The sequence below is a fragment of the Vigna angularis genome, chromosome 9, assembly GCF_016808095.1.
Source record: "Vigna angularis cultivar LongXiaoDou No.4 chromosome 9, ASM1680809v1, whole genome shotgun sequence".
NCBI lineage: Eukaryota > Viridiplantae > Streptophyta > Magnoliopsida > Fabales > Fabaceae > Vigna > Vigna angularis.
Genome location: NC_068978.1, coordinates 26,495,209 through 26,519,889, shown reverse-complemented (window position 1 = coordinate 26,519,889; position 24,681 = coordinate 26,495,209). Strand labels below are relative to the sequence as shown.

Below are 24,681 nucleotides of genomic sequence, written 5' to 3'. Positions count from 1 at the left end.
GAAGACCTCCTCGAATCACTTCCAGAGAGTTTGATCTTCTTCCAATCTTTAAGAGTTCTTCACTTCTTCTCCCTGCAAGGACTCCCCTCTCACCAGATGTACATCCCAGCTCCTCCTCTCAGCCCTTCTGAATTTGGTGCAACTTCCACGGTGCTCTTTGTACGGCTGGACGGCTGGAAAAATGGAGGGAGGAAGGCTCCATTCCCTTTTGCTGCTGCCTCACCTTCACGGCTCTCTCTCTCTCACATGCCAAAAATGAGAGCTCCCTTTCTGCCAAGCCTCCCCCGTAAAATGCCCCCCTTTCCTTTTCTCCTTCCCTCAATAATTCCACTCCAAACAAACAAGTAGTGTCCCCACCACTCCTAAAATCACGGTCCTTACACCATATCCCAAGTGTTACAAGATATTTACCATCTAAGCTACTGTAAATTTTTGTTTAACTTATCACGTTTTATTTATATAAGCTTATTAATTATATTTTCCATTTAAAAAAAATTTATTACTACTAGTAATAAAATTGTTACTATTAAGATAAATATTTCTCATGAATCTCACCTAATACATTACTAATTTAGTTCATACATGTAGCGTACCAAATAATAAAAAATTAAAAATGAATTTCGTTTATAAAGATCAGACAAGTTTGTTTTTTTTCGGAAAGACTTTTAAGCAATAAAAATATTAAATTAAATTAACTTCAGCATAAAATAATTATAAGTATAAATTTAGGAAATTTTGGTGACGATATATACGAGGGATTTTTGAAGTTACCTCATGCATACCATGTACTCTTCAATAACTATTAATGAAAGCGTAAATTTATAGGTGAAGGAAACCTATTTTCATCTTTTAATGCATGATCTACTTTCTAATTTACTTAACACATGTTTAGGATATGTTTCTCCTTTTTTTATTTTGTAAATAATTAATTTAATTTAAAAAACAGATAAATTTAAATAAACAATCATTTGAAAAAAATGGTAATATAATTATTTTAGTTTAAAAATGATTAAATTTAAATAAATAATCACTTAAAAAGTAAAAATAGTAAAATAATTATTTAGTTTAAAAAAATAACTACTTAAAGAATAAACATAGAAAAATATATATGGACTAAAAAAATTTCCCTGTATTAATATAGATTCTTCGTGAAGGAATAGTCATAAGATATTCTTTATTATTTTACTATCGTTTACTAACTTATATTAAAATATTATTTTGTTCCCTATGTTATTTTTTTTATTTAGTTTTATCTTTTCATAATTTCTAATTATTTGATCATTTAATAAGTTATTAATGATTAACTTAGATTTAATGTATTAATTAATTTTTATATTATTTTTTAATTTTTAATTTTATCTTTTTATAAATTTAATTATTTTTCCATATATAAAATTAAATTGTAAAAAAAATATTTTAATTTTATGTCTTAAAATAATATTATTGAAAAAGATAATATAAATTTATTAGTAATAAATATATAAAAAAATTGTAATGTAATAATTTTATCTTTATTTAATTACTATATTTATAGGTTGGAGCAAACAAGTTCAGAAGGTCCTGAAGCTGTGTTCCCATTCTCTCAGCCAAAAGACTTAGCTAAGCTCATAAAGCTCTCTGAATAAGCTAATTCAGAAAAATCAATACTACATTGTTTGTTATTTTAGGTTTACTTTTGTGTTTACAATATATACCCTTTTGTTCAAGAAGAAGAATAAGAAATTTGTAACTGTAGAAGAAGAATAAGAAGTTTATAAGTATATATATGGAATATACCTATTTAAACGAGTTGAAATTCTGTTCTTTATTTATTTATAATATTTTTTACTGATAATTTGTTTTCACAGGATTGGTTAAAGATAGAAATATTGTTTCCAATTTTAGAGTTTTATATCTTTAATTTTAAATGTTTGTTCAGATATCTGGGGTTACTTAAACGTTGGTTAAAAGGTGGTTTATGCTAAGAAAAATCAACTTTAGTTGCTCATTTGTGATTTATAGCTTTAAATTTTATACATCATCTTAAAATGTTTTCTTCATCTTTTATATTATATGGTCCTGCAATGTCTGAAAACTAGTCTCGTAAGTTTTATTACATAGTCTGATAACACAGTTTGTTCAATCTTATTGTATCTATTTCTCATCACACATCTTTTAACTAAGTATGAAGAGTTTTATTAATCGTTTAAGGGTTATGTGAGGGAAGTAAAAAAATTCTCTTAAAAACAAAATAGAGATTTCACAATAATCTAAATAATACTCCTAAATTATATAAACACCTTTCTGACTTAACACCTTTATGATTTATGTAAGGTAGCTTTAAAGATTGTACCATATGCCCATTCGTTCAAGTGGCCAACCATCAACCAAACTCTAAAATCTTAGGAAATGATATTTTAGAAATAATGATAGTTTAAAAATAGTGAGACTTTGTTATTTTAATATTAAATGGTTTATTTATAAATAGTTTTGTTATAAATGAGTTTGATTATTTAAAAATGTATCATCTTTTTAGAAACCACTTTTCTAAAGTTCTCTACCTTCTCTCTAAAAATTTTAATTTCTGGATCATCTGTTTGACGATCAGAAAGCTCCTAGAAAATCACGACGGAGTAATCTCCACATCTACTCGATCAATTTCTGTAACATCCCAATATCTCACGCTGGATAATTCATAATTTATATATTGTAACATTACATTTACGGTAATATCCCGTAATCTCACACTTATAAATTCATAGTTAATATATATCTACACATGTTTTAAACTCAGATTTCAACTATAAACTCATAAATATAATTCGAATTCTTCTAACTTATTCTTCTGTCTCTCTCTTCATTGGCATTGGATCAGACGACAATCCTTCATCTGCTCCCGTATAACGAATTATACGATCATCGCACATACCCAAACACAAAACAAACACAAACAAGTAGGGTGAGTTAACATGCAACAAATCATTTAAAACATGTATAATTACCTTGATATAAACATCATATAATAATTATGTTCGACACCCTCATACCACAATTCCTATTAGACACTCGTCTCACAATACCCAATAGACGCCACAATACCCAATAGACACTCATCCGGATGATACGTTGATGAGCGGTCACGGGAGGTTATGCACTTGGAATGACTTCTACTTCTTCTTACAAATACACTTCCAAAATACTTCATACCATTCACAAGGTTAGTCCCCTCACTATGTCCAAAACCGGCACATAGACCAGGACCTCCTGCTCCTCTCACCACATAATTCATCCCTCTCTACTTGAGACTAGATGATTATTAGAGTATCAAGATAACCTCCAACTACGGGACCCTCAACATCAACATATACACAAATACCATAATATTACTGAATCTCTCCACGAGACTCATGCCATACTCATATTCCTCAACTCACATTATACCCCTACAAAATCTCCCCATAATACTCATAACATGTTCAGATGCATAAATTCAAATGCAATATAATAAAATACAATCATCACATAATCACACAAACTCAATATATTGCATAATAATTTAACAGTACTCAATCTGTTCAATAGGATTTAAGTTAAAAACTTGTCGAGTAGACTTCCAGGAAAGAGAGGTGCGTCACAATGGACAACTTAAGTACCAAGTCTTTCCTTAGCCAAAGTGTTCCTCAACTAGTTTTTAACAAATTTCTTATTTACAGATTCAAAACAACAGCATATAATATTTATACCGAATTTCAACATAGATAAACATAGAGTAAACATTAACAATATTCACACAGAATTTCAATATATGAATAGTAATAAAATAATACTAAATCATAATATAAAAGCATAGAACTATTAAATCATAAAAAAAAACATAGAAAGGTTAGCTCCCCTACCTCTATTCCAAACGTCTCTTGCTCTGAATTTATTTCTCCGAAACCTTTCAAAACCTCTACCCTTCTTGCAACTAAAAATTTCTCTCTAACTTTCTCTCACTTGATTTCTCTTCTCTTGGTGCAGAATACCCTTCCCTCCCATGGCTATTTATAGTAAAAAAAATTTACTATTCATTAATATTTTAATATTATTTATTATTTTAATATTATTTAAAAATAATATTTCAATCATTTTCTCACCAAATCTGATCATAATTTCTACCTACTACTTTCTTCCATGCTAAGAAATCTTAATGCTGAAAATTTATTTTTACTATTTACTTTTTACTATTTACTATTTACTTTTTACTATTCAATTTAAAAAAATTTACTAAATAAGTTACCAAAAATTTGAACCTCTCCTTCTAAAATTACTATAATTTTATATCCAAAATTTAAAATTTTCTATCCATTAAAATTATTATTAATAATAAAATACTAAAATTTACTACTATATATATATATATATATATATATATATATATATATATATATATATATATATATATCTTTTTTTTTTTTCATGAATCTTACATTCTCCCCAACAACAAAAATTTTCGTCCCCGAAAATTCTATACTTCAAGAAAATAGTTGAGGATATAATTGCTTCATCTCTTCTTCTAGTTCCCATGTAGAGTCACCTGTCCTCTTATCCCAAACTACCCTGACTAAATTAATAGTTTTTCCTCTAAGTTCCTTTGTTTTAGTATCTTCTATACAAACAGGTTGTACTTCTACTGAGAGGTCCTCTCGGATTTGAATCTCCTCTATTTCTATAATGTGAGAAGGGTCAGGTACATACTTTCTTAGTTGGGAGACATGAAAAACTGAATGAAGATTGGCCAATTGAGGGGGTAGCGCAATCTCGTAAGCGACTAGCCCAATTCGTCTCAAAATTTGGTATGGACCAATGAACTTAGGAGAAAGTTTCCTGGAGCGAAGTGCTCTTCCAACACCCGTGGTTGAAGTTACTCGCAGAAAAACATGGTCCCCAGCCACAAACTCTAATGGTCTCCTCCTTTGATCTGCATACGATTTTTGTCTACTCTGAGAAGCCTTCATTCTTTCCCGTATCAATTTTACTTTGTTGGTGGTTTGTTGTAGTAGCTCAGGTCCTATTAAAACTGATTCACCATCTTGATACCAGCATAACGGAGTTTGACATCGTCTGCCATACAGAGCCTCATAAGGTGCCATACCTATACTTGCTTGGAAACTGTTGTTATAGGTAAATTCCACAAGAGGAAGTATTTCATCCCAACTACCAAGATGATCTAATACACAAGTTCTCAACAGATCTTCTAATGACTGGATAGTCCTTTCAGATTGTCCATCAGTTTGGGGATGATATGCGGAACTCATTCGTAATTTACTGCCCATAGCTTCCTGTAAGGTTTGCCAGAATCTAGAAGTAAATCTTGGGTCTCTGTCTGACACAATGCTAGAAGGTATACCGTGCAATCTCACTATTTCCTTTATGTACAATTGTGCCAGCTTAGTCATTGACATTCTCAGATTTATTGCCAAGAAGTGAGCACTTTTTGTCAATCGATCAATGATGACCCAGATGGCATCATTACCCTTTATTGTTCGTGGTAAATGGGTAACAAAATCCATAGCAATGCTATCCCATTTCCACTCTGGTATGTCTAATTGTTGTAGCATTCCTCCAGGCCTTTGGTGTTCCACTTTTGCCTTTTGGCAAGTCAAACAAGCTGCTACAAACTGTGCTACTTCCTTCTTCATTCCTGGCCACCAAAAGGACTCCTTAAGATCATGATACATTTTAGTCATGCCGGGATGCATGCTAAAACGACTCTTGTGTCCTTCTTCAAGGATTAATCTTTTTATTTCTGCATTGTCTGGTACACATATTCTACTTCTAAATTTTAATACTCCATCAGGTCCTAACCTAAACTCTTTAGTTGATTCTGTTTTGATTATTTCTGCTATCTCTTTCAGGTTAGGATCCACCAATTGTTTCTCTTTGATTAAAGTTAGAAAGTCGCTAGATATAGTCAAATTACTACATCTAATGAAATCTACTTCATATTCCATATGTAGCTTGAGATCTCTGAATTTCTCCACCAATTCCAATTCTTTGATCATCATATGAGAAACATGTACCATCTTCCTACTCAAAGCATCAGCTACTACATTCGCCTTTCCCGGATGGTACAAAAGTTCGAAGTCATAATCCTTTAAAAACTCCATCCACCGCCTTTGCCTCATATTTAGCTCTTTTTGGTCAAATAGGTACTTCAAACTTTTGTGATCGCTGAATACTTGAAATTGGACACCGTAAAGATAGTGTCGCCAAATCTTCAGAGAAAATACTACTGCTGCCAATTCTAGATCATGAGTAGGATAATTCTTCTCATGAACCTTTAATTGTCTTGAAGCATAAGCCACCACCTTCTTTTCTTCATTAAGCACACATCCTAACCCCTGATGTGAAGCATCACAATAAATCTCAAAAGATTTACTTGGATTTGGGATAATCAATATTGGTGCACTTGTCAACCTATGCTTTAATTCCAGGAAGCTTTTCTCACACTTATCCGTCCAAACAAACGGTTGATCTTTGCGAATTAGCTGGGTTAAAGGTGCTACTATTTTAGAAAAACCTTCTATAAATTTTCTATAGTATCCAGCTAAACCCACAAAGCTTCGTATTTCCGTCGTAGTCTTTGGTTTCTCCCACCGTAGCACTGCTTCCACCTTGGTTGGATCCACTGCTATGCCTTGAGCTGATATAACATGTCCCAAGAATTGTACCTCGTGTATCCAGAATTCACACTTTGACAACTTTGCATATAGTTTCTTTTCTCTCAAGATCTCAAGCACAATTCTTAGGTGCCTCTCATGTTCTTCTCGACTTTTGGAATAAATAAGTATGTCATCTATAAAGACTACGACAAACTTATCTAAAAAGGGTTGAAAGATTCTGTTCATGTAATCCATGAACAAAGCTGGAGCATTAGTTACCCCGAATGGCATAACTACATACTCGTAATGCCCGTATCTTGATCTAAAAGCAGTCTTCTGTACATCTTCAGCTTTAACCAAAAGTTGATGATATCCAGACCTTAGATCTATCTTTGAAAATACTTGAGCTCCATGCAACTGATCCATCAAATCGTCAATCCTAGGCAAAGGATACTTGTTCTTAATGGTTAGCTTGTTCAACTGCCTGTAGTCAACACACAATCTAGAGCTACCATTTTTCTTCTTCACTAGCAGTACCGGTGCTCCCCATGGTGATACGCTTGGTCGGATGAATTGTTTTTCCAATAACTCTTCAATTTGCTTCTTCAGCTCTGCCAACTCTGCGGGGGCCATTCGATATGGAGATATCGATACGGGTCCAGCTCCAGGTATTAAATCGATGGAAAATTCTACTTCTCGTTGAGGTGGCAATCCTGGTATTTCTTCTGGGAATACATCACTAAACTCATTAACTATGGGAATATCAAGATTTTGTTTATCTTTCTCAATTTTCACATGAGTCAAGATAATGAAACACAGAGATCCATCTTTTACTTCCTTCAACACTTGTTGTAATGACAACAACTCCGCTTCTTCAGGATCAGGGAAAATTAACTCCTTCTTGTTACAGTCTATAAGGATACGATTGGTAGATAACCAATCCATTCCTAGGATTACATCTAAACCTTGTAGAGGTAAAGATATAAGATGTACTTTGAACCTACGTCCTTCTACAATGATTGGACATTGAGGACACATCCTTGATGTTTTTATCAATTTAGAGGCCGGTGTAGATACTATAAGATCATACTGCAGCTCTTTTACAGGTAGGTTCAACTCTTGAATAAGAGTTTCAGACAAAAAGGAGTGTGTCGCTCCAGAATCAAACAATACATTCAAGTCTCTACCAGCTATATTACAACATCCAATGATGAGAGTACCTGATTTGGCAGCTTCTGCTCCCGTTAAGGCATAGACTCTCCCAGTCGCTTGTGGTTTATTGTCAGTCCTTCCCTGTTGAGGCGGTTGTTGAGGTTGAGTTGTTCCTCTTCTGTTAGAGAGACAATCTCTAGCAAAATGTCCTTCAGCTCCGCAAAGAAAACACTTGTTGCGCAGATTAACTTGTGGACAGACGCTTTTCAGATGAGGTCCTCCGCAGACGAAACATTGGATTATTCTCTGTTGGTGTTGTTGCTGATGAGGATTCCTCTGAGGTTGTGGTCTGTCATAAGGTCGATTCTTTACATGTCGTTCAACTCGTGATCCAGATGGTCCTCCTACCCTTGGTAACTTCTGAACTTCAATCTCACTTATTAACCTTTCTACAGCTTTGGCATGTTCTACTAAAGCAGCAAACTCCTTAATAGCTAAAGGATTCACAGCTAGTTGAATGTTTGCTCTCAATCCATTTTTGAATTTCCTGCACCTCCATTCTTCATTTGACGGTTGGGTGTAGAAACGAACCAAGTGTTTGAACCTGTCTGCATATTCAGCTACGGATTTGTTGCCTTGCACCAGCTGCAAGAACTCCACCTCTTTCAAATGTCTCACACTGTCCGGAAAGTACTCAGCATAAAATTTATTCTTAAAAATTTCCCAAGTTATAATCTCACCACTTTCCTCTAATACCAGCTTTGTGTTGTTCCACCAGTGTGCTGCTTCCCCAGATAGCTGATACTCAGAGTATGCCAACCTAGTTTCGGGTGGACACCTCTTTGCTTCAAAAATCTTTTCCAAGTTCCTTATCCAGAGATCAGCTTCATCCGGACTCGTTTTCCCATTAAAAATAGCTGGACGATGTTGCAGAAAATTTTCTAAGGTCCATTCCTGAACTCTTTGAGGTTGAGCTTCCATATGGGTGCCATTATCGGCTAGTTGTCTTAAGGTTTCCGCATGTTGTCTTTGGCTCGCTTCAGAATTTAGTCTGGCCGCTTCTAACTGTTGTAGGGCCGTTGTGTGCTGTTGCATTAAAGCAGCTCCCTGTTGTTGAAGAGCGGATGCGATAGATTCTAAAGCCCTTGCAAGGCTAGGTACCTCAGGGGTTTCACGATTGGGTTGTCTACGAGCCATTTCTCTCTGTTCATACAGAGAATTATTGTTATTATAATTTATAATATGAGTTTGTAGGATTAATCCACAACTCTTAGGTCGTCTTAAGGACGAACCGCTCTGATACCATTAATGTAACATCCCAATATCTCACGCTGGATAATTCATAATTTATATATTGTAACATTACATTTACGGTAATATCCCGTAATCTCACACTTATAAATTCATAGTTAATATATATCTACACATGTTTTAAACTCAGATTTCAACTATAAACTCATAAATATAATTCGAATTCTTCTAACTTATTCTTCTGTCTCTCTCTTCATTGGCATTGGATCAGACGACAATCCTTCATCTGCTCCCGTATAACGAATTATACGATCATCGCACATACCCAAACACAAAACAAACACAAACAAGTAGGGTGAGTTAACATGCAACAAATCATTTAAAACATGTATAATTACCTTGATATAAACATCATATAATAATTATGTTCGACACCCTCATACCACAATTCCTATTAGACACTCGTCTCACAATACCCAATAGACGCCACAATACCCAATAGACACTCATCCGGATGATACGTTGATGAGCGGTCACGGGAGGTTATGCACTTGGAATGACTTCTACTTCTTCTTACAAATACACTTCCAAAATACTTCATACCATTCACAAGGTTAGTCCCCTCACTATGTCCAAAACCGGCACATAGACCAGGACCTCCTGCTCCTCTCACCACATAATTCATCCCTCTCTACTTGAGACTAGATGATTATTAGAGTATCAGGATAACCTCCAACTACGGGACCCTCAACATCAACATATACACAAATACCATAATATTACTGAATCTCTCCACGAGACTCATGTCATACTCATATTCCTCAACTCACATTATACCCCTACAAAATCTCCCCATAATACTCATAACATGTTCAGATGCATAAATTCAAATGCAATATAATAAAATACAATCATCACATAATCACACAAACTCAATATATTGCATAATAATTTAACAGTACTCAATCTGTTCAATAGGATTTAAGTTAAAAACTTGTCGAGTAGACTTTCAAGAAAGAGAGGTGCGTCACAATGGACAACTTAAGTACCAAGTCTTTCCTTAGCCAAAGTGTTCCTCAACTAGTTTTTAACAAATTTCTTATTTACAGATTCAAAACAACAGCATATAATATTTATACCGAATTTCAACATAGATAAACATACAGTAAACATTAACAATATTCACACAGAATTTCAATATATGAATAGTAATAAAATAATACTAAATCATAATATAAAAGCATAGAACTATTAAATCATAAAAAAAAACATAGAAAGGTTAGCTCCCCTACCTCTATTCCAGACGTCTCTTGCTCTGAATTTATTTCTCCGAAACCTTTCAGAACCTCTACCCTTCTTGCAACTAAAAATTTCTCTCTAACTTTCTCTCACTTGATTTCTCTTCTCTTGGTGCAGAATACCCTTCCCTCCCATGGCTATTTATAGTAAAAAAAATTTACTATTCATTAATATTTTAATATTATTTATTATTTTAATATTATTTAAAAATAATATTTCAATCATTTTCTCACCAAATCTGATCCTAATTTCTACCTACTACTTTCTTCCATGCTAAGAAATCTTAATGCTGAAAATTTATTTTTACTATTTACTTTTTACTATTTACTATTTACTTTTTACTATTCAATTTAAAAAAATTTACTAAATAAGTTACCAAAAATTTGAACCTCTCCTTCTAAAATTACTATAATTTTATATCCAAAATTTAAAATTTTCTATCCATTAAAATTATTATTAATAATAAAATACTAAAATTTACTACTATATATATATATATATATATATATATCTTTTTTTTTTCATGAATCTTACAATTTCTAGAATAAAGCAAGTAAGTTTCGACTTATTTTTTCATTTCGTTCTTAGTTCGAGATCATGCGTACTAATCTCTGTCGCGTTGTCTTCAGTTACCTTTTCCTAATTTTTTTGTCTTTCTAAGGTTCTAAAGACTCATTTTGTTCTCAATTCAATGTTTTTAGAAATTTCTTGTGTTTTAAGCAATCGACGAGATGTCCTTAGAGTTTGATAATATTCTTTTAAGGTAACGGAAGCTAGATATCTAAGTCTAAAATAATATTGTTTTTAAGTTTGGTGGTTGTGTGTTTAATTACTTGATAGAGTAGTAACTTCAATGTTTATGCTATATTAATTCAATGAAATAATGTATATGTGTTGGTATTCTATGATTGAAATTTGAAGTGATGTATACCGTACAGTATGTACCGGTCGGCGCATGAGAAGTTCATGATTCGCTATGAACAACCGATCGGCTCATGATGGAAGCAACCAACTGATCGGTTATGCGGTAGCACAATTAACAGGTGAGTGGAAAGCATTAATGGCTAGTTAATAAGTTTAATGGTCATATCAAGTACGAATATATGATATTAATGATTAATTAAGAGGTTATATCACCTAAAAATATACTAATATACTACGTTAATGGTTAATCAATGTGTTTGACTGTCACATGCCCTATAAATATACAATTGATGTCCACGTAAAATAACTTTCATCTATCCTAATAAAATAAATATCTGTTTGAAAAAGATATCTTCACGTAAAATAACTTTCATCTATCCTAATAAAATAAATATTTGTTTGAAAAAGATATTTGACTTGAGCGTCAGAGTGTCTTCTCCCGGTCAACAACCCATCAGAGTGGATTGCGTTCTGAGAGAGGATTGGACGATAAAAAAGAGAAGAGTAAGGAAGGACGACCGACCCTTGGACAAATTCAACAAAAACATGATGAAATTTGGTTGTTATAAATTTTAAAGCATGAAATGATATTGATATTTATAGTTGACTATAATGTTTGAGAACTGAGGAGTGGTCAAGGTTTTAGTAGTAAAAAAGGAGTTTTAATTGTTAAGTTGGTGAGAAAAAGGTTTAGCATCTAAATTTAGAAACTTATAATATATATATATTGCGCTAATGGGTTGGCACATTTCAATAAAAAAAAAATATCATTGCGCTAACGGGTTGGCACATTTCAAAATATTGTTTACACGAGAAAATATGTTATAGGAATGTTTAATCTTATTATACTCTATTTCTCATCATACGATCTTTTAACTAAGTACGAAGAGGTTTATTAATCGGGTTAGACAAAATCAGAAAATGTGAGGGGAGTAAAAAGTTATCTTCAAAACAAAATAAATATATTTACCTAAAGAACACATGATTCACCTAGAATAAAAATAAATAAATTCTATTAGAATTTCCTTCATTGATGGAAATTTTATTGGATATCTTTCCTGCAATCAAAAGTCAAGGAAACCGACTTTCGCTTTTATTATTGTACATGGCAGAAGACGTGCTGAGTAGAGAGGTCTTACTATTTTTAAACATAATACATAATTACTTATTTAACACGTGAGACTTAACATATACAAGATCATCTATAGAAGATTTTGATTATAATAAATATAAATTACTATTAAAAATATCTTCAAGTTGATTACAGACCTTCTAATAATATATATTTTTATTTAGCAGACCTACAACTTAAAGCGACAACTCTTAAGAGTTGTTTTATCACGTCATATAATGATATATTTAATTTAATCTAGTTAACTTAAACATAAACAAAGTTCCAATATTTATTATTATCTCCTTAAAAAGTTCTATTGTTATAATATTTGTAACTCTGATTAAAAATCAATTTGAAATGGTTATCAAGAAATTTAAACATACACTAAATATTATTTTAATCATTATAAATCTTTCTTTTAAAATGAAAAATGAATATTCTTGTACTTATACACTCCAATAAAATAGAATTTAGAGTTGCTGAACAGAAAAATTGAAATCGTTTAGAATAAAGAAGAACACTCGTCTTTCAAAACAATGTTTGTTCTAACTCTTAATATACTTCAGTGCTCTACCAACTGGTACAACATTTAACTCCCAACACTCACTTTTTTTCTGTTTTCTTTTTTCCCTCCTGAACCCCGGAAAGACACCACCTCATATATAAAAATAAAGCCTTATTTTCCTCTTACTACTATTCTCCAAGTCCAAATAAACAAACCTAAAATTCATCTATTTCCATAATTTTCTCAAACTTCTAGACTATATATTATATTATTGTCTAATATATATATATATATAACAAATTCACTTAGTTTACTATTTATCAATTCATCTTCATTATATTATACATTTTATCTATAATATTACAAGTTGGTTTAATTACTAATACCAAATCTCTTAATCATTTATTTATTATCTATTATATTATAATCATTGCATTACATTAATCACATTTAAACTTATATCTTAATATCCCCATTTTAACTATAGATATCATAAATATTTTATTATTTCTAAAGAAAATATAATATATATTTTTCTCAGTTATTAATATATAACCATATCCATATCTAAGAATATCTCTACCAACACTTTATAATATCTAACAATATCAAATAATATCTAACGATATCTAATAATGTATAATTATATCTAAAAATATCTCATAATATCTAATAATATCTCATATCATTTTAATTGAATAATTATTCACCAAACCTCATTTCTTTGAAAATCTATTTAATAAAATAAATCATTTAAAATAATTAAATCTCTTGTAATAAAACAAATCTTTTAAAACAATTAATATATCATTTTATCTCTTATCTTAATTTTTTAAATAAAATAAATAATTTGAATTCAATAATTAGTAAACAAGATTGGATATATACATACATACATATATATAATTATTATAATTTTATCAAATCAAAATCTTGAATACATATTTTCTAATTATTATAGTTTTTCCAAACCAACTTGTATATATATTTTTAAATTGTTAATAATTCCCCATCATCAATATAAAATTAGTTGGATTAATGTTATCATGGAGTATATTTAAAAAAGTATGTGCATACTTTTTTTTTTCACATATAGATATTCTAAGAGAGCTTAAAAGTGTTTACAAAGAAATTCAAAATCAATAATTTGTAAGGAACTCACTTCCTGCACGTTATTACAAATTTTTCAAAGTCAATATTTCTATCAGCATTTCAAAAATCAAATAATTTCACAAACTATAAGAAGGCTACATCTATATATAGCAATTCATTGATGCATTGGTCAGTATAATTCTAAAATGGAGTTAAGTTGGGTTTGGATGATTGTTGCCACTTTCTTGGCATTTTACATTTTTGTAAAGAAAATAGTGAGAAAGTTGAATGGGTGGTATTATGATAAGAAATTAGGAAACAAACATAGCTTATTGCCTCCTGGTGATATGGGATGGCCTCTTATTGGAAACATAATTCCCTTCATCAAACATTTCTTCTCTGATCATCCTGATTCATTCATCAACAACTTAGTCTCCAAGTTCATTTCTTTCCTTTTATCTTTCATGTTTTTCTTTTCAATTATATCAAGTTACTTGCATCAAAATTTACTCTTCTTCAATGGCATATTTCATTTTCTTTTACTTTAACAATTTAAAGATAGTTCTTTATAAAAATGTTAGGAATTTAAATTTGAGTCTATATCTTGATAAAAACGAAAAAGATAGTATCATGTAAGAAAAAAAAAATTTAGCGTCCAATCTCTTACTTAAAAATTCCATTAGTAAGAGTAAGAATTATGTATGAATCTTAGCCTCATATAATAATTTCATGAGAGTTTTTCTTTCATTTTTGTTTTCAAATGTTAGAGGGTCATCAATATATTGAGAAGATTAGAGGTAAAGATGAATACTAACTCTCTTAATTAAGAAATATTATTCTATTAAAGCTTTCCATAGAAGAAAAGTTTTCGGTTTATGGGAATTTGACTTCGAAACAGTATGCTTTCATATTTTATTTATCTTCCGATCAAATAGTACTCTCCAAATATATTTCTTAGTCCGAGAGTTGACAATCTAACTTTTCTAATCAAAGCATGCTACTTTTTTATTTATGAAAAACTTATACATATATTATACTAACAATAATTCTGAACCACCAAACATGATTAACTTGTAGAACCATTATTTTAAAGAGTTTGAGTAATGCAATAATTTTCACTATTTTTTTTTAATCGCATTCTATATATATATATATATATATATATATATATATATATATATATATATATATTGAAAGTTAAAAGCATACTAAAGTTCATAGCTGTGATTAAAGTTAATCACTGTCTGTTACTGTAACGCTTCAGATATGGAGAAAGTGGTATCTACAAAACTCATTTGCTGGGAAAACCAAGCATCATCGTATGCACACCTGAGATGTGTAAGAGAGTGTTGAATGATGATGAGAACTTCAAGCAAGGGTATCCAAAATCCACCAGTGAGCTGTTGAAAAACAAGGCTTTGAGCAATGTGTGCAGTGCAGAACACAAGGGTTTGAGAGAGTTGGTGAGTTCTGGGATTTTGGGTCAGAAAGTTTTGGCAACGAACCTAGAAATTGTGGAGAATATAGTGATTAATTCATTGGATGAGTTATCCAGAATGAAACAACCCCTTCAGGTTTTCAAAGAGATGGAAAAGATTTCCTTTGAAACCATTGTTCACATCTTGATGGGTTCTCACACTAATTCCAACAACATTGCAAAGTTGAGAGAGTTGTTTCACCAATTCTCCAAATGCAATCCTATATATTCTCTTCCCATCAACTTCCCTGGTTTTTCTTTCCATCAAGGACTCAAGGTTACTTTCTTTTCTTTTCAATTTAATGTTTATGATTTTGAATCTTTCTTTTCAATAATTGTATGCATTCTGCATTTTAAAAACTTTACCATTTTGATCCAATAATTAATTTTCATATGTTAGATATAGAGTTCAATTTCACTTATAGAAAAAGAATTAAAATTAATGAAAAATTAAAAGATCTTACCACAAGTGGCCTTTTTAGTGTCTAACAGTACGTAATATATTCATAAGATTGTAATTGATCACAATGACACCAAATTATGAAAATCACTACCATAATTATAACAACTACAAAAATGATAATAACTAGAATTATATTTTTTTTTTCATTCTTAAATCATTTTAAAAGATTGCGTTTCTTACTTAAATTAAATATACACATGTTTTATTCTTATTTTATGAAAGTTATGCAAAACCATATTTTTCAGCAAGCAAACGACAGGTGAAAATTATATTATATTTTTATATAGAACTTTTTTTTATCACACGGTAAACATTATGTGTCTTTTACGATGACTTTCACAAAATACATTAGTGAAATAGATATATATATTTAAGTTTGAGACGATAAATATCTTTTTTTAATATAATTTTGAAATGGAAAACATAATTAACCCTAATAAATACAAGTACAGTTATGATAACAATAATAAAATAAAGGTTACGTACAATCGCGACTTAATATCAAGTTTAAAATTGAATCTCTTTTAAGAATATATATATATATATATATATATATATATATATATATATATATATATATATATATATATATATATATATATATATATATATATATATATATATATATATATATATATATATATATATATATATATATATATATATATATATGGAGGCTAATTTGAGCTTTATTTGGTTTATTTATGGTATGGTATTAGGTAAGAAAGAAGTTGTTGAAGGTAATTGAATCGATAGTGGGTGAAAGGAGGTCAGTGATGAAAATGGTAAAAAATGGAGATAATAAGAAAGATCTGATTGACCTTGTTTTGGATGCCAAAGGGGAAAATGGTGAGGAATTGAAGGACGAAGATGTTGCAGATATTTTGTTAATGCTTCTCTTTGCTGCTCACGAAACCACTGCAGTGGCTTTCACTTCCTCAATTTTATATCTTACAAGACATCCATTACTCTTTGCAAAAGCTAAGGTATTAACCTAAAAACTATCATTTATTTTAACTTTTATATTATTTCAAAAAATTACTATTTAAAATTATAGTTCCATATATTCATAGTTATATATGATACGTTTGTTTTATTTTATTTTATTTTTTTAATAATGGTACTATATGCATACAATATATATATATAATTTTCTTTATCTATATCATCATAATGGGATTGTTTTCATACATTTTTTTTTTCAATTTTATACTTTATAAACCGTGATGATTAATTCAAATTTAATATCTTTTTTTTCAATTTCACCTATTAAATAATCATTTTATAAACTAAACTAATTACTTCATTAATTTTAAACTGTTAATTTAAACTTAATTATTTTTTAAATTAAAATAATTAACTTACTATTTCACCTTTTTAAATGATTATTTTTATTTCAATAGAACTATTTTTAAATTAAAGTAAATTATCTACAATAAAAAAAAAGTAAAACATATACGCATATATAAGAGATATATTTTCACTTGTTATAATAATAGAATCATGTATGTAAAAGTGTATGTAAAGCGAAAGTCAAACTATTATAATATTAAAATGGTGTATCTATTAATAACATATTGCAAAAGCATATCTAAGTCCATCATTTAGCCATGTGTTATTTTCTATATATATATATATATATATATATATATATATATATATATATATATATATATATATATATATATATATATATATATATATATATATATATATATATATATATATATATATATATATATATATATATATATATATATATATATATATATATATATATATATATATATATATATATATATATATATATATATATATATAGAAAATAACACATATATAATTCAAAAACATATTTAAGTCTATCATTTAGCTTCATCTACTACTTTAATTAATTAATTACAAAACACTTATCAATAACTTTAATTAATAGATTTAGATTTACAAAACATTTATTAGGCTATTTTTTGTCAAATATTTAAAACATCTTCATTTTAAATAGACTTTCAAAAATACTGAAAGATTATTTTTGGACCATGATATATGTCGTATAATTTGAGTCATCATGTATAATGAGAACTTTCAAAAGCTTTAAATTTGGTTCATAAATTTAGCCTAGGCGTATAAATAAAACATGGCTTTTATTTGGTAGAATTTAAATACGACATTATTCTAAAACATTTTGGGTTATATAACTGTTTCTGATGGTGATATTAAGAAAATGTTATTTCTCTCCAAAGAAAAAAGAAAAAAACATTTAATAAATTCATCCACGGAAACAACTATATAATACATGGATTAAAAGTTACAGTTAAATTCCTTTAATTAGGCTTAATTAGTAAAAATTTTCTCAGAGAAAAAAATACTCAACTTCGGTAATAAATTAAGTACGAATATGTTACCACAGTATAATTTTTTAATAGTTATATGAAGTAATTATTAAAATTTTAAGAATTTAATTATATACTTTTAGTAAAAAAAATTAATCACTTTTGTTTATTAACAAAAGTTGAATGCGAGAGTTTGTATAAAAATCGAGGGTTTTCATGCAGGAAGAGCAAGAAGAAATTGTGAAGGCAAGACCATCATCTCAGAAACAATTAAGTCACAAGGAAATTAAGAAAATGATTTATCTTTCCCAGGTAAGTGTGTGTATATGTATATATATATATATATATATATATATATATATATATATATATATATATATATATATATATCAGTATATTACGAAAATAAACTTCATATCCAAAAAATCAATTCATTTTAATTTAAACCAGTCTAATTTTTTATTTTCTTCTTGTTTATTTATTGAAAAACATCAAAAACAAATGAGGAGATGGTGAATTTTATGAATAATTCGATGCAGGTAATGAATGAAACCTTACGTCGTACCAGTATTGCATTTTCTGTTTTTCGTGAGGCAACTAAAGACGTCAATATCAATGGTTTGTTATATATTATTAGTTTTTAAGTTTTGATGTAAAATTAAATTTTGATTTTATTATTAATTTTGATATAGTTTGGTTTTAATCTTTCAAAATTAATAAATATAATCTTTATAATCAAATAGTATTTTAGATTAGTGTTTGAATTATTTATATTATTTGAACTTTTTGATTTAAATATGAATATAAGATACAGCTTAACACATAAAAAAATTAATGTTATTAAATTAAAAATATTATATTTATTTATTTTTAAAGTTTAGAGAATAATTTACATTAAAAATTAGGACATAAACGGATTATAATGTTTTTTCAAATTTAAAGACTATATACATATTTAACTCTAAAATAAATTTAATTTCCATTTTAATCTTTATTAAATGATAATAAAACCTTTTATAAACCATTTTTAAATATTTTCAGGTTATATCATACCAAAAGGGTGGAGAGTTATAGTTTGGTTAAGAGCTATTCATATGAATCCTAAATATTATCCAAATCCAGAAGAATTCAATCCATCAAGATGGGGTGTAAGATATGATTTATAACGTAAAATATTTCTGCGTGATTTTGAATAAATAGTTTTATAAAATAATTTTATTTTTGTGTGTTATTATTCTATGTGTAGGAAAACAATGCTAGGGCAGCAACCTTCCTTCCTTTTGGAGCAGGAACAAGGCTTTGTCCAGGAAATAACATTTTCAAATACGAAATTTCCATATTTTTACACTATTTTCTACTAAATTACAAGTAAGTATTATTTTCTTGTTATTTGTTTTATTTAAGGATTATTGGCATATTTCTCACGTTTATTTAATTAAAGGGTAATAAATATAAGATAGGATTAAAAAGAGAGAAAAAAAAAGTCACAACAGTAAAAAGATGTGATATGTTTCTATGCAAAGAAAAACATCAGACAAAAAAAATAAATAAACGAAGTTATTTTATCTTAGTCACCAAACTAAAAGTATAAATATATCATGTAGAGAAAAGAAAACGGTCACAAAAATATTTCCTCACAAAAAGTGAAAACCTAATTTTATGAACAGAGAATAAAAAATTTATAAGATAAAATTAGTTTGGGTTAAATTAAAAAATGATTTTTCAAAAATATTTCTATAAAGAAACTTTTACAAATTAAATTATGAAAACAATATTTTAATTTTTTTAATTAGTAATTTCTTATGTAACCCATATAAGAAAAATACAAAGAAAGAAGTTAAAAATGAAAAAACATTTCACCGTTCAATGTCTCGCTAAAAAAATGCCATTCTTTTGTTATTCATCTTAGATACTATTTTCCACTAAACCCTAAAAAACATCTCCCATGATTTTTATCTTTTAAATGTATATTCTTTATTTACTTGCAACACGTTTTTAATTTAGTTCGTCATGTAGATTTTTTAGATTAATGGAAGCCTATTTTCGTATTGTAATTTATTATTAATTTTCTAATTTATTCTTCATGAGGGAATAGTCAGAAAAAATTGTTTATTATTTTACTATCGTTCACTTTTTATAGGTTGGAGTTAACAAGTCCAGAAGGTCCTGAAGCTGTGTTCCCATTCTCTCAGCCAAAAGACTTAGCTAAGCTCATAAAGCTCTCTAAATAATCTAATTTAACAAAATCAATACTATAAGCTATTTGTTGTTTTGGATTTACTTTTGTGTTTACCCTAATTGTTCAAGAAGAAGAATAAGAAATTTGTAATATATGTTGAATATACTTGTGTAATAAGAAGTTTGTAATTATATATGTGGAATATATAAAACACACACACACACACATATATATATATATATATATATATATATATATATATATATATATATATATATATATATATATATATATATATATATATACTTTGTTTAACTTACACCCAAAGCTTCTATTTTAATCTAATATCTCTTCAACGTTGCAATTAATCTCTCCACACTTAATTACGTGTAGCTTTTTCTTTCTTCCCACTAAGTGGATCTTGACAATCAAAAAATAAAATCCAAAACCAAGCATTAAAGTTCCCATCATGGATTGAAGCTATACCCTCAAACCACACACTTTATATAAAAAAAAAACAATCACTAGTCCAATTCAATTCACTAATATTATAATGCAAATACTTTTATTTAATATATTTCTAACATTTTACAAAATTAATTAAAACTATTATAATTAATTTTTATCGACTAATTCAACACTTTTTAACTCATAAATTCACAACCATAATAAATCATTTTAGTATTAAAAATATAAATAATTATTCTTCAATTATGCTCATAATCTTTACGTTCTTTAAATTTCTCTCTTCATGAAAGATTATAAGATTCAAGATTCAAAGAGACATGTTTTGATCTTTGACCTTGTCATAGATTTTTTGAATTGCAAATGTTCTTCTTCAAGTTCTTCTCATATATGTTTCAAAAGATAATCATCTATCATACCCTTCTTCTTAAAGAGGATTTGTCTTGAAATTCGTACCCCTTGAAGATTTTTTATCAGTTATGGTCTAATAGCTTGTGGTACGTGTACATTGCGTCATGGGAGAATTGATTTGGACGTGGGACCATTGTAGTTGTTTGACAATTTTTAGCATGGGTAGGACTTGGTATTACAAGTATATGGACTTAGAAGAAGATGAACTCAAAGAGATAGGAGATAAGGTTTTTGATGTACAGATTTTGAAATAGTGCAGAAAGGGCATTTAACGTATGTTATTTTGGCCTTTTAACGTCAGCTCCAGAACCGACGTCTTTGTTGGTGACGTTAATCAAACGTCAGACACCAACAGGCGCGACGTCTTTATAGACGCGGGTCATGCAGTAACTAACGTCTAAAGAGCTCCATAGACGTCGGTTACTACATTACCCCGACGTCTAAAGAGCTCCATGGACGCAAGACATTGCATTAACCGACGTCTACTGCAGCTCGTGTCTTTGGGTAGAGTAGTATAGCACCTTCTTCCCTTTGCTAGTTTCCTCATAGAAAAGGTTGCGTCTTTTGGATCTCTTATGGCATTTCAACCGAAAATCGAATCTAAGTTCTTGCCTAGTTCCATTAAAACCGACAATGAAAACGAACGGTGCCAATAGAACTAGACAAGGACCGAAGTTCAGTTTTGGGTTGAAACGCTATAAGACATCCAAAAGACGCAAGCTTTTCTTACGAGGAAACTAGCAAAGGGAGAATGCGGTACAACGCTACCCAAAGACACGAGAAAAACTGCACCAAAACACAACAAAAACTCATTTTAATCGGTTCAAATGAAAGATAATCAACCAAAGACTAATATAATCGGAATAAAAGTACGTTTAAGCAGTTCAAAAGAGACAAAAATGCACCTGGAAAAGCAATGCCGCTGAGAGAAAAGGCGAGAGAAGGAAGACGATGAAGTGCTCGTAACAACGGATTTCATGTCTCATTTAACAGCAAACTAGACATCGGCTCCCCAGGTGCCCCGACGTCTATTCTAAACTAGACGTCAGGGCCCTCACTAATATGACGTCCAAAAAAACTTTCACATGCCATTTAGACGTCTGTTGGCGTGATCGGACGTCTGTACGGCTTAACCGTGGTCTTAATAAGATAAAGGTAGGCAAAAAGTGCAAGTGCAAATTTAGGAAAGAGATTTGTGTCGTACGTGACAGTGAAAGTTGTGGTGTGTTATATTAGTTATGTCATAAGTGTAATGAGTGCATGCTTTGGGATTTATGTATGTGAAGTGGAAAGAGAAATGTGGGGTTGTGAATGTGTAAGAAAGTGAAATACAGTGAGTGAGAAAGTGGAAGTTAGTAGACCAACGTGGAGTCCAATTGGGTAGGTAAATGAGTTTTTGATGATGCTTAGAAAATTAGCGGGTGTATTTAGTATATGTAGGGCTGGGCAAATAATTGTACTGTACTGAACTATAGTTAACTATATTGTATTATACTTAAAATAAACTAATATGTTTTTACTAAAAACTAAATACTCTATTTTTGGTTCAGTTTAAATAAACTAAACCTATTATATTTTTAGTACAGTTAACTGGTGTGAACTGTGTTTTTATTTTTTTAAGTTTCTTGAGCCCTCATTTCCACTTTGTCCCAACGAAAATCCTACACAGTTCAAAACCTCCTTAATCTGATCTCCTCCAAGAAAACCCTACGCAGTTCAACACCTTCTGCTTGCAAACTAACTAGTGACCAGTTTCGATCGGGAAGTGCCTTGCACAGTGTACCGGCATGGTGTTGAGCATAGCAGCGGTGTTGCTTGGTGCTTGTAATCCTAAGACTAGGGCTAGGATCATTGCTTTGGTTGGTGGTCCCTACACTGAAGGACCTGATTCGGTAAATGAATTTATGTTCTTCGCTATACTACTTTCAAATGGAGTCATTGGTGATAATAGATTTAATTACAAATGGGGTCGAAGGAATTTATGTTTTTGTGGGGGATTATGAAGTTTGCTCATTTTCATCTTCTTCTGTTTGATGGACATTATTGTTTTGAAATTTGAATCAATAGGTTGGAGTAGCAAAATTCAAAGTTGCTGTTGAAAAAACTAGTGGCCTTGTCTGAAATTTTTGGTCATTCGGTCTTCAAGGACTCTTTTAAGTGTGTTTTTAAGGATGAGGAGCAACCTCTTGGTCTTTGTTTCAAGTGGGTCTTCATTTTAATTTGTTCAATACTTCCATTTTAAATTCAATTCACCCCGAGGAAGTTATTTATTTTGGTTTGTTTATATTCTCATCCACATTAATTTTGTATAAACTTATTGCTCCCCTGTCTCACCATTTCAGTATGAATCGTAGTTGATGCCAAGAATTTTTTTGGTCATTCTTTTTATTGTTATTTCCACGTTATATCAATATGCATATAGCTAATGGATTATTTTTCTTTTAATTCAGACACTGCCTTTGGATATTAGGAAATGTTGCAACATTAATCAATAGCAACTCTGTATGGAGAGAACTGGTTCTTGATGGCAAGGAAAGAGACTGCTTCCATAATGCTGATGAGGACAATAAAATTGGGTCATGCTATTGAAGATGTTATTCTTGAGCTTGAACTTGATGAATCTCAGTCTCAATTTAAGAAACTCACTTTAGTAGAAAAGTTTGTAATTGCCTCTAATTTGTCCAGGTGAATTGAGAAATATTTGTTTAGCATTAATTGAGAACTGTAATATTTGTTTTCATCTTGCTATGTATCCTTTAGGCTTTAGGCTTTAGCTTTAATTCTGAACTGTTTTCACAATTCAGAAGCATGTATATTCACTGAACTCTGAACTGCACAATAACTAGTTAACTGAACTGTGAATTAAAAAACAGTTTACTGAATTGTATTGCAGTTAACTGAACTAAAAAATAGTTCAGTTCAGTTTTTTTGAACTATTTTTTTAGTTCAGTTTAGTTTATTTGAACTATTTTATAGTTAAGTATAATTGGTTCGCAGTACAGTGCAAATAGTGCAGTTTGCCCACCCTTAAGTATATGTGTGTTTAGAAAAGATTTGACTATTTTGTGTTTTGGTTGACTATTTGTATTTAGTATAGGATTGACTAAGTTATGTGTTTTTTTAAATTTTTATGTTAATTTGTTTAATATTTGCGTTATAATGCCACTATGTGAGCAAGGATTTTGAATGGGTTACGAGATAGCATGTGTTCATGTGTGAAGTTAGGGATTTTGAATGGGTTACGAGATAACATGTGTTCATGTGTGAAGTTAAGCCTTATGTGAGTTTCACTAGTGGAAAAATGACATTTTATAACGTACAAAAATGATCTTTTATAACGTAGTTACTGGGGACATAGTTCTGGGCGATATAGTAAGTCTGCGCATTTTATAACGTAGC

At 29.8% G+C, this 24,681-nt stretch overlaps 1 protein-coding gene across 1 annotated transcript; it reads left to right on the top strand.

Moving 5' to 3' along the window:
• Positions 1–14,166: 14,166 nt before the first annotated feature.
• LOC108346706 (beta-amyrin 11-oxidase-like) lies at positions 14,167–19,599 on the top strand. The gene is made up of 7 exons (XM_052868222.1): positions 14,167–14,399; positions 15,225–15,714; positions 16,620–16,886; positions 18,450–18,539; positions 18,767–18,845; positions 19,269–19,375; positions 19,474–19,599. Exons 1-7 carry the CDS (start codon positions 14,167–14,169, stop codon positions 19,597–19,599), a joined length of 1,392 nt encoding a protein of 463 aa, XP_052724182.1.
• The last annotated feature ends 5,082 nt before the right edge of the window (positions 19,600–24,681 follow it).

What these genes read in the sequence shown, in the direction of transcription:
- LOC108346706 (XM_052868222.1), top strand. Translation starts at nt 14,167, where the DNA reads ATGGAGTTAAGTTGGGTTTGGATGATTGTTGCCACTTTCTTGGCATTT. An exon ending in TACTCTTTGCAAAAGCTAAG is followed by an intron (nt 16,887 to 18,449) that starts GTATTAACCTAA and finishes GTTTTCATGCAG; the next exon opens with GAAGAGCAAGAAGAAATTGT. An exon ending in TCAATCCATCAAGATGGGGT is followed by an intron (nt 19,376 to 19,473) that starts GTAAGATATGAT and finishes TTCTATGTGTAG; the next exon opens with GAAAACAATGCTAGGGCAGC.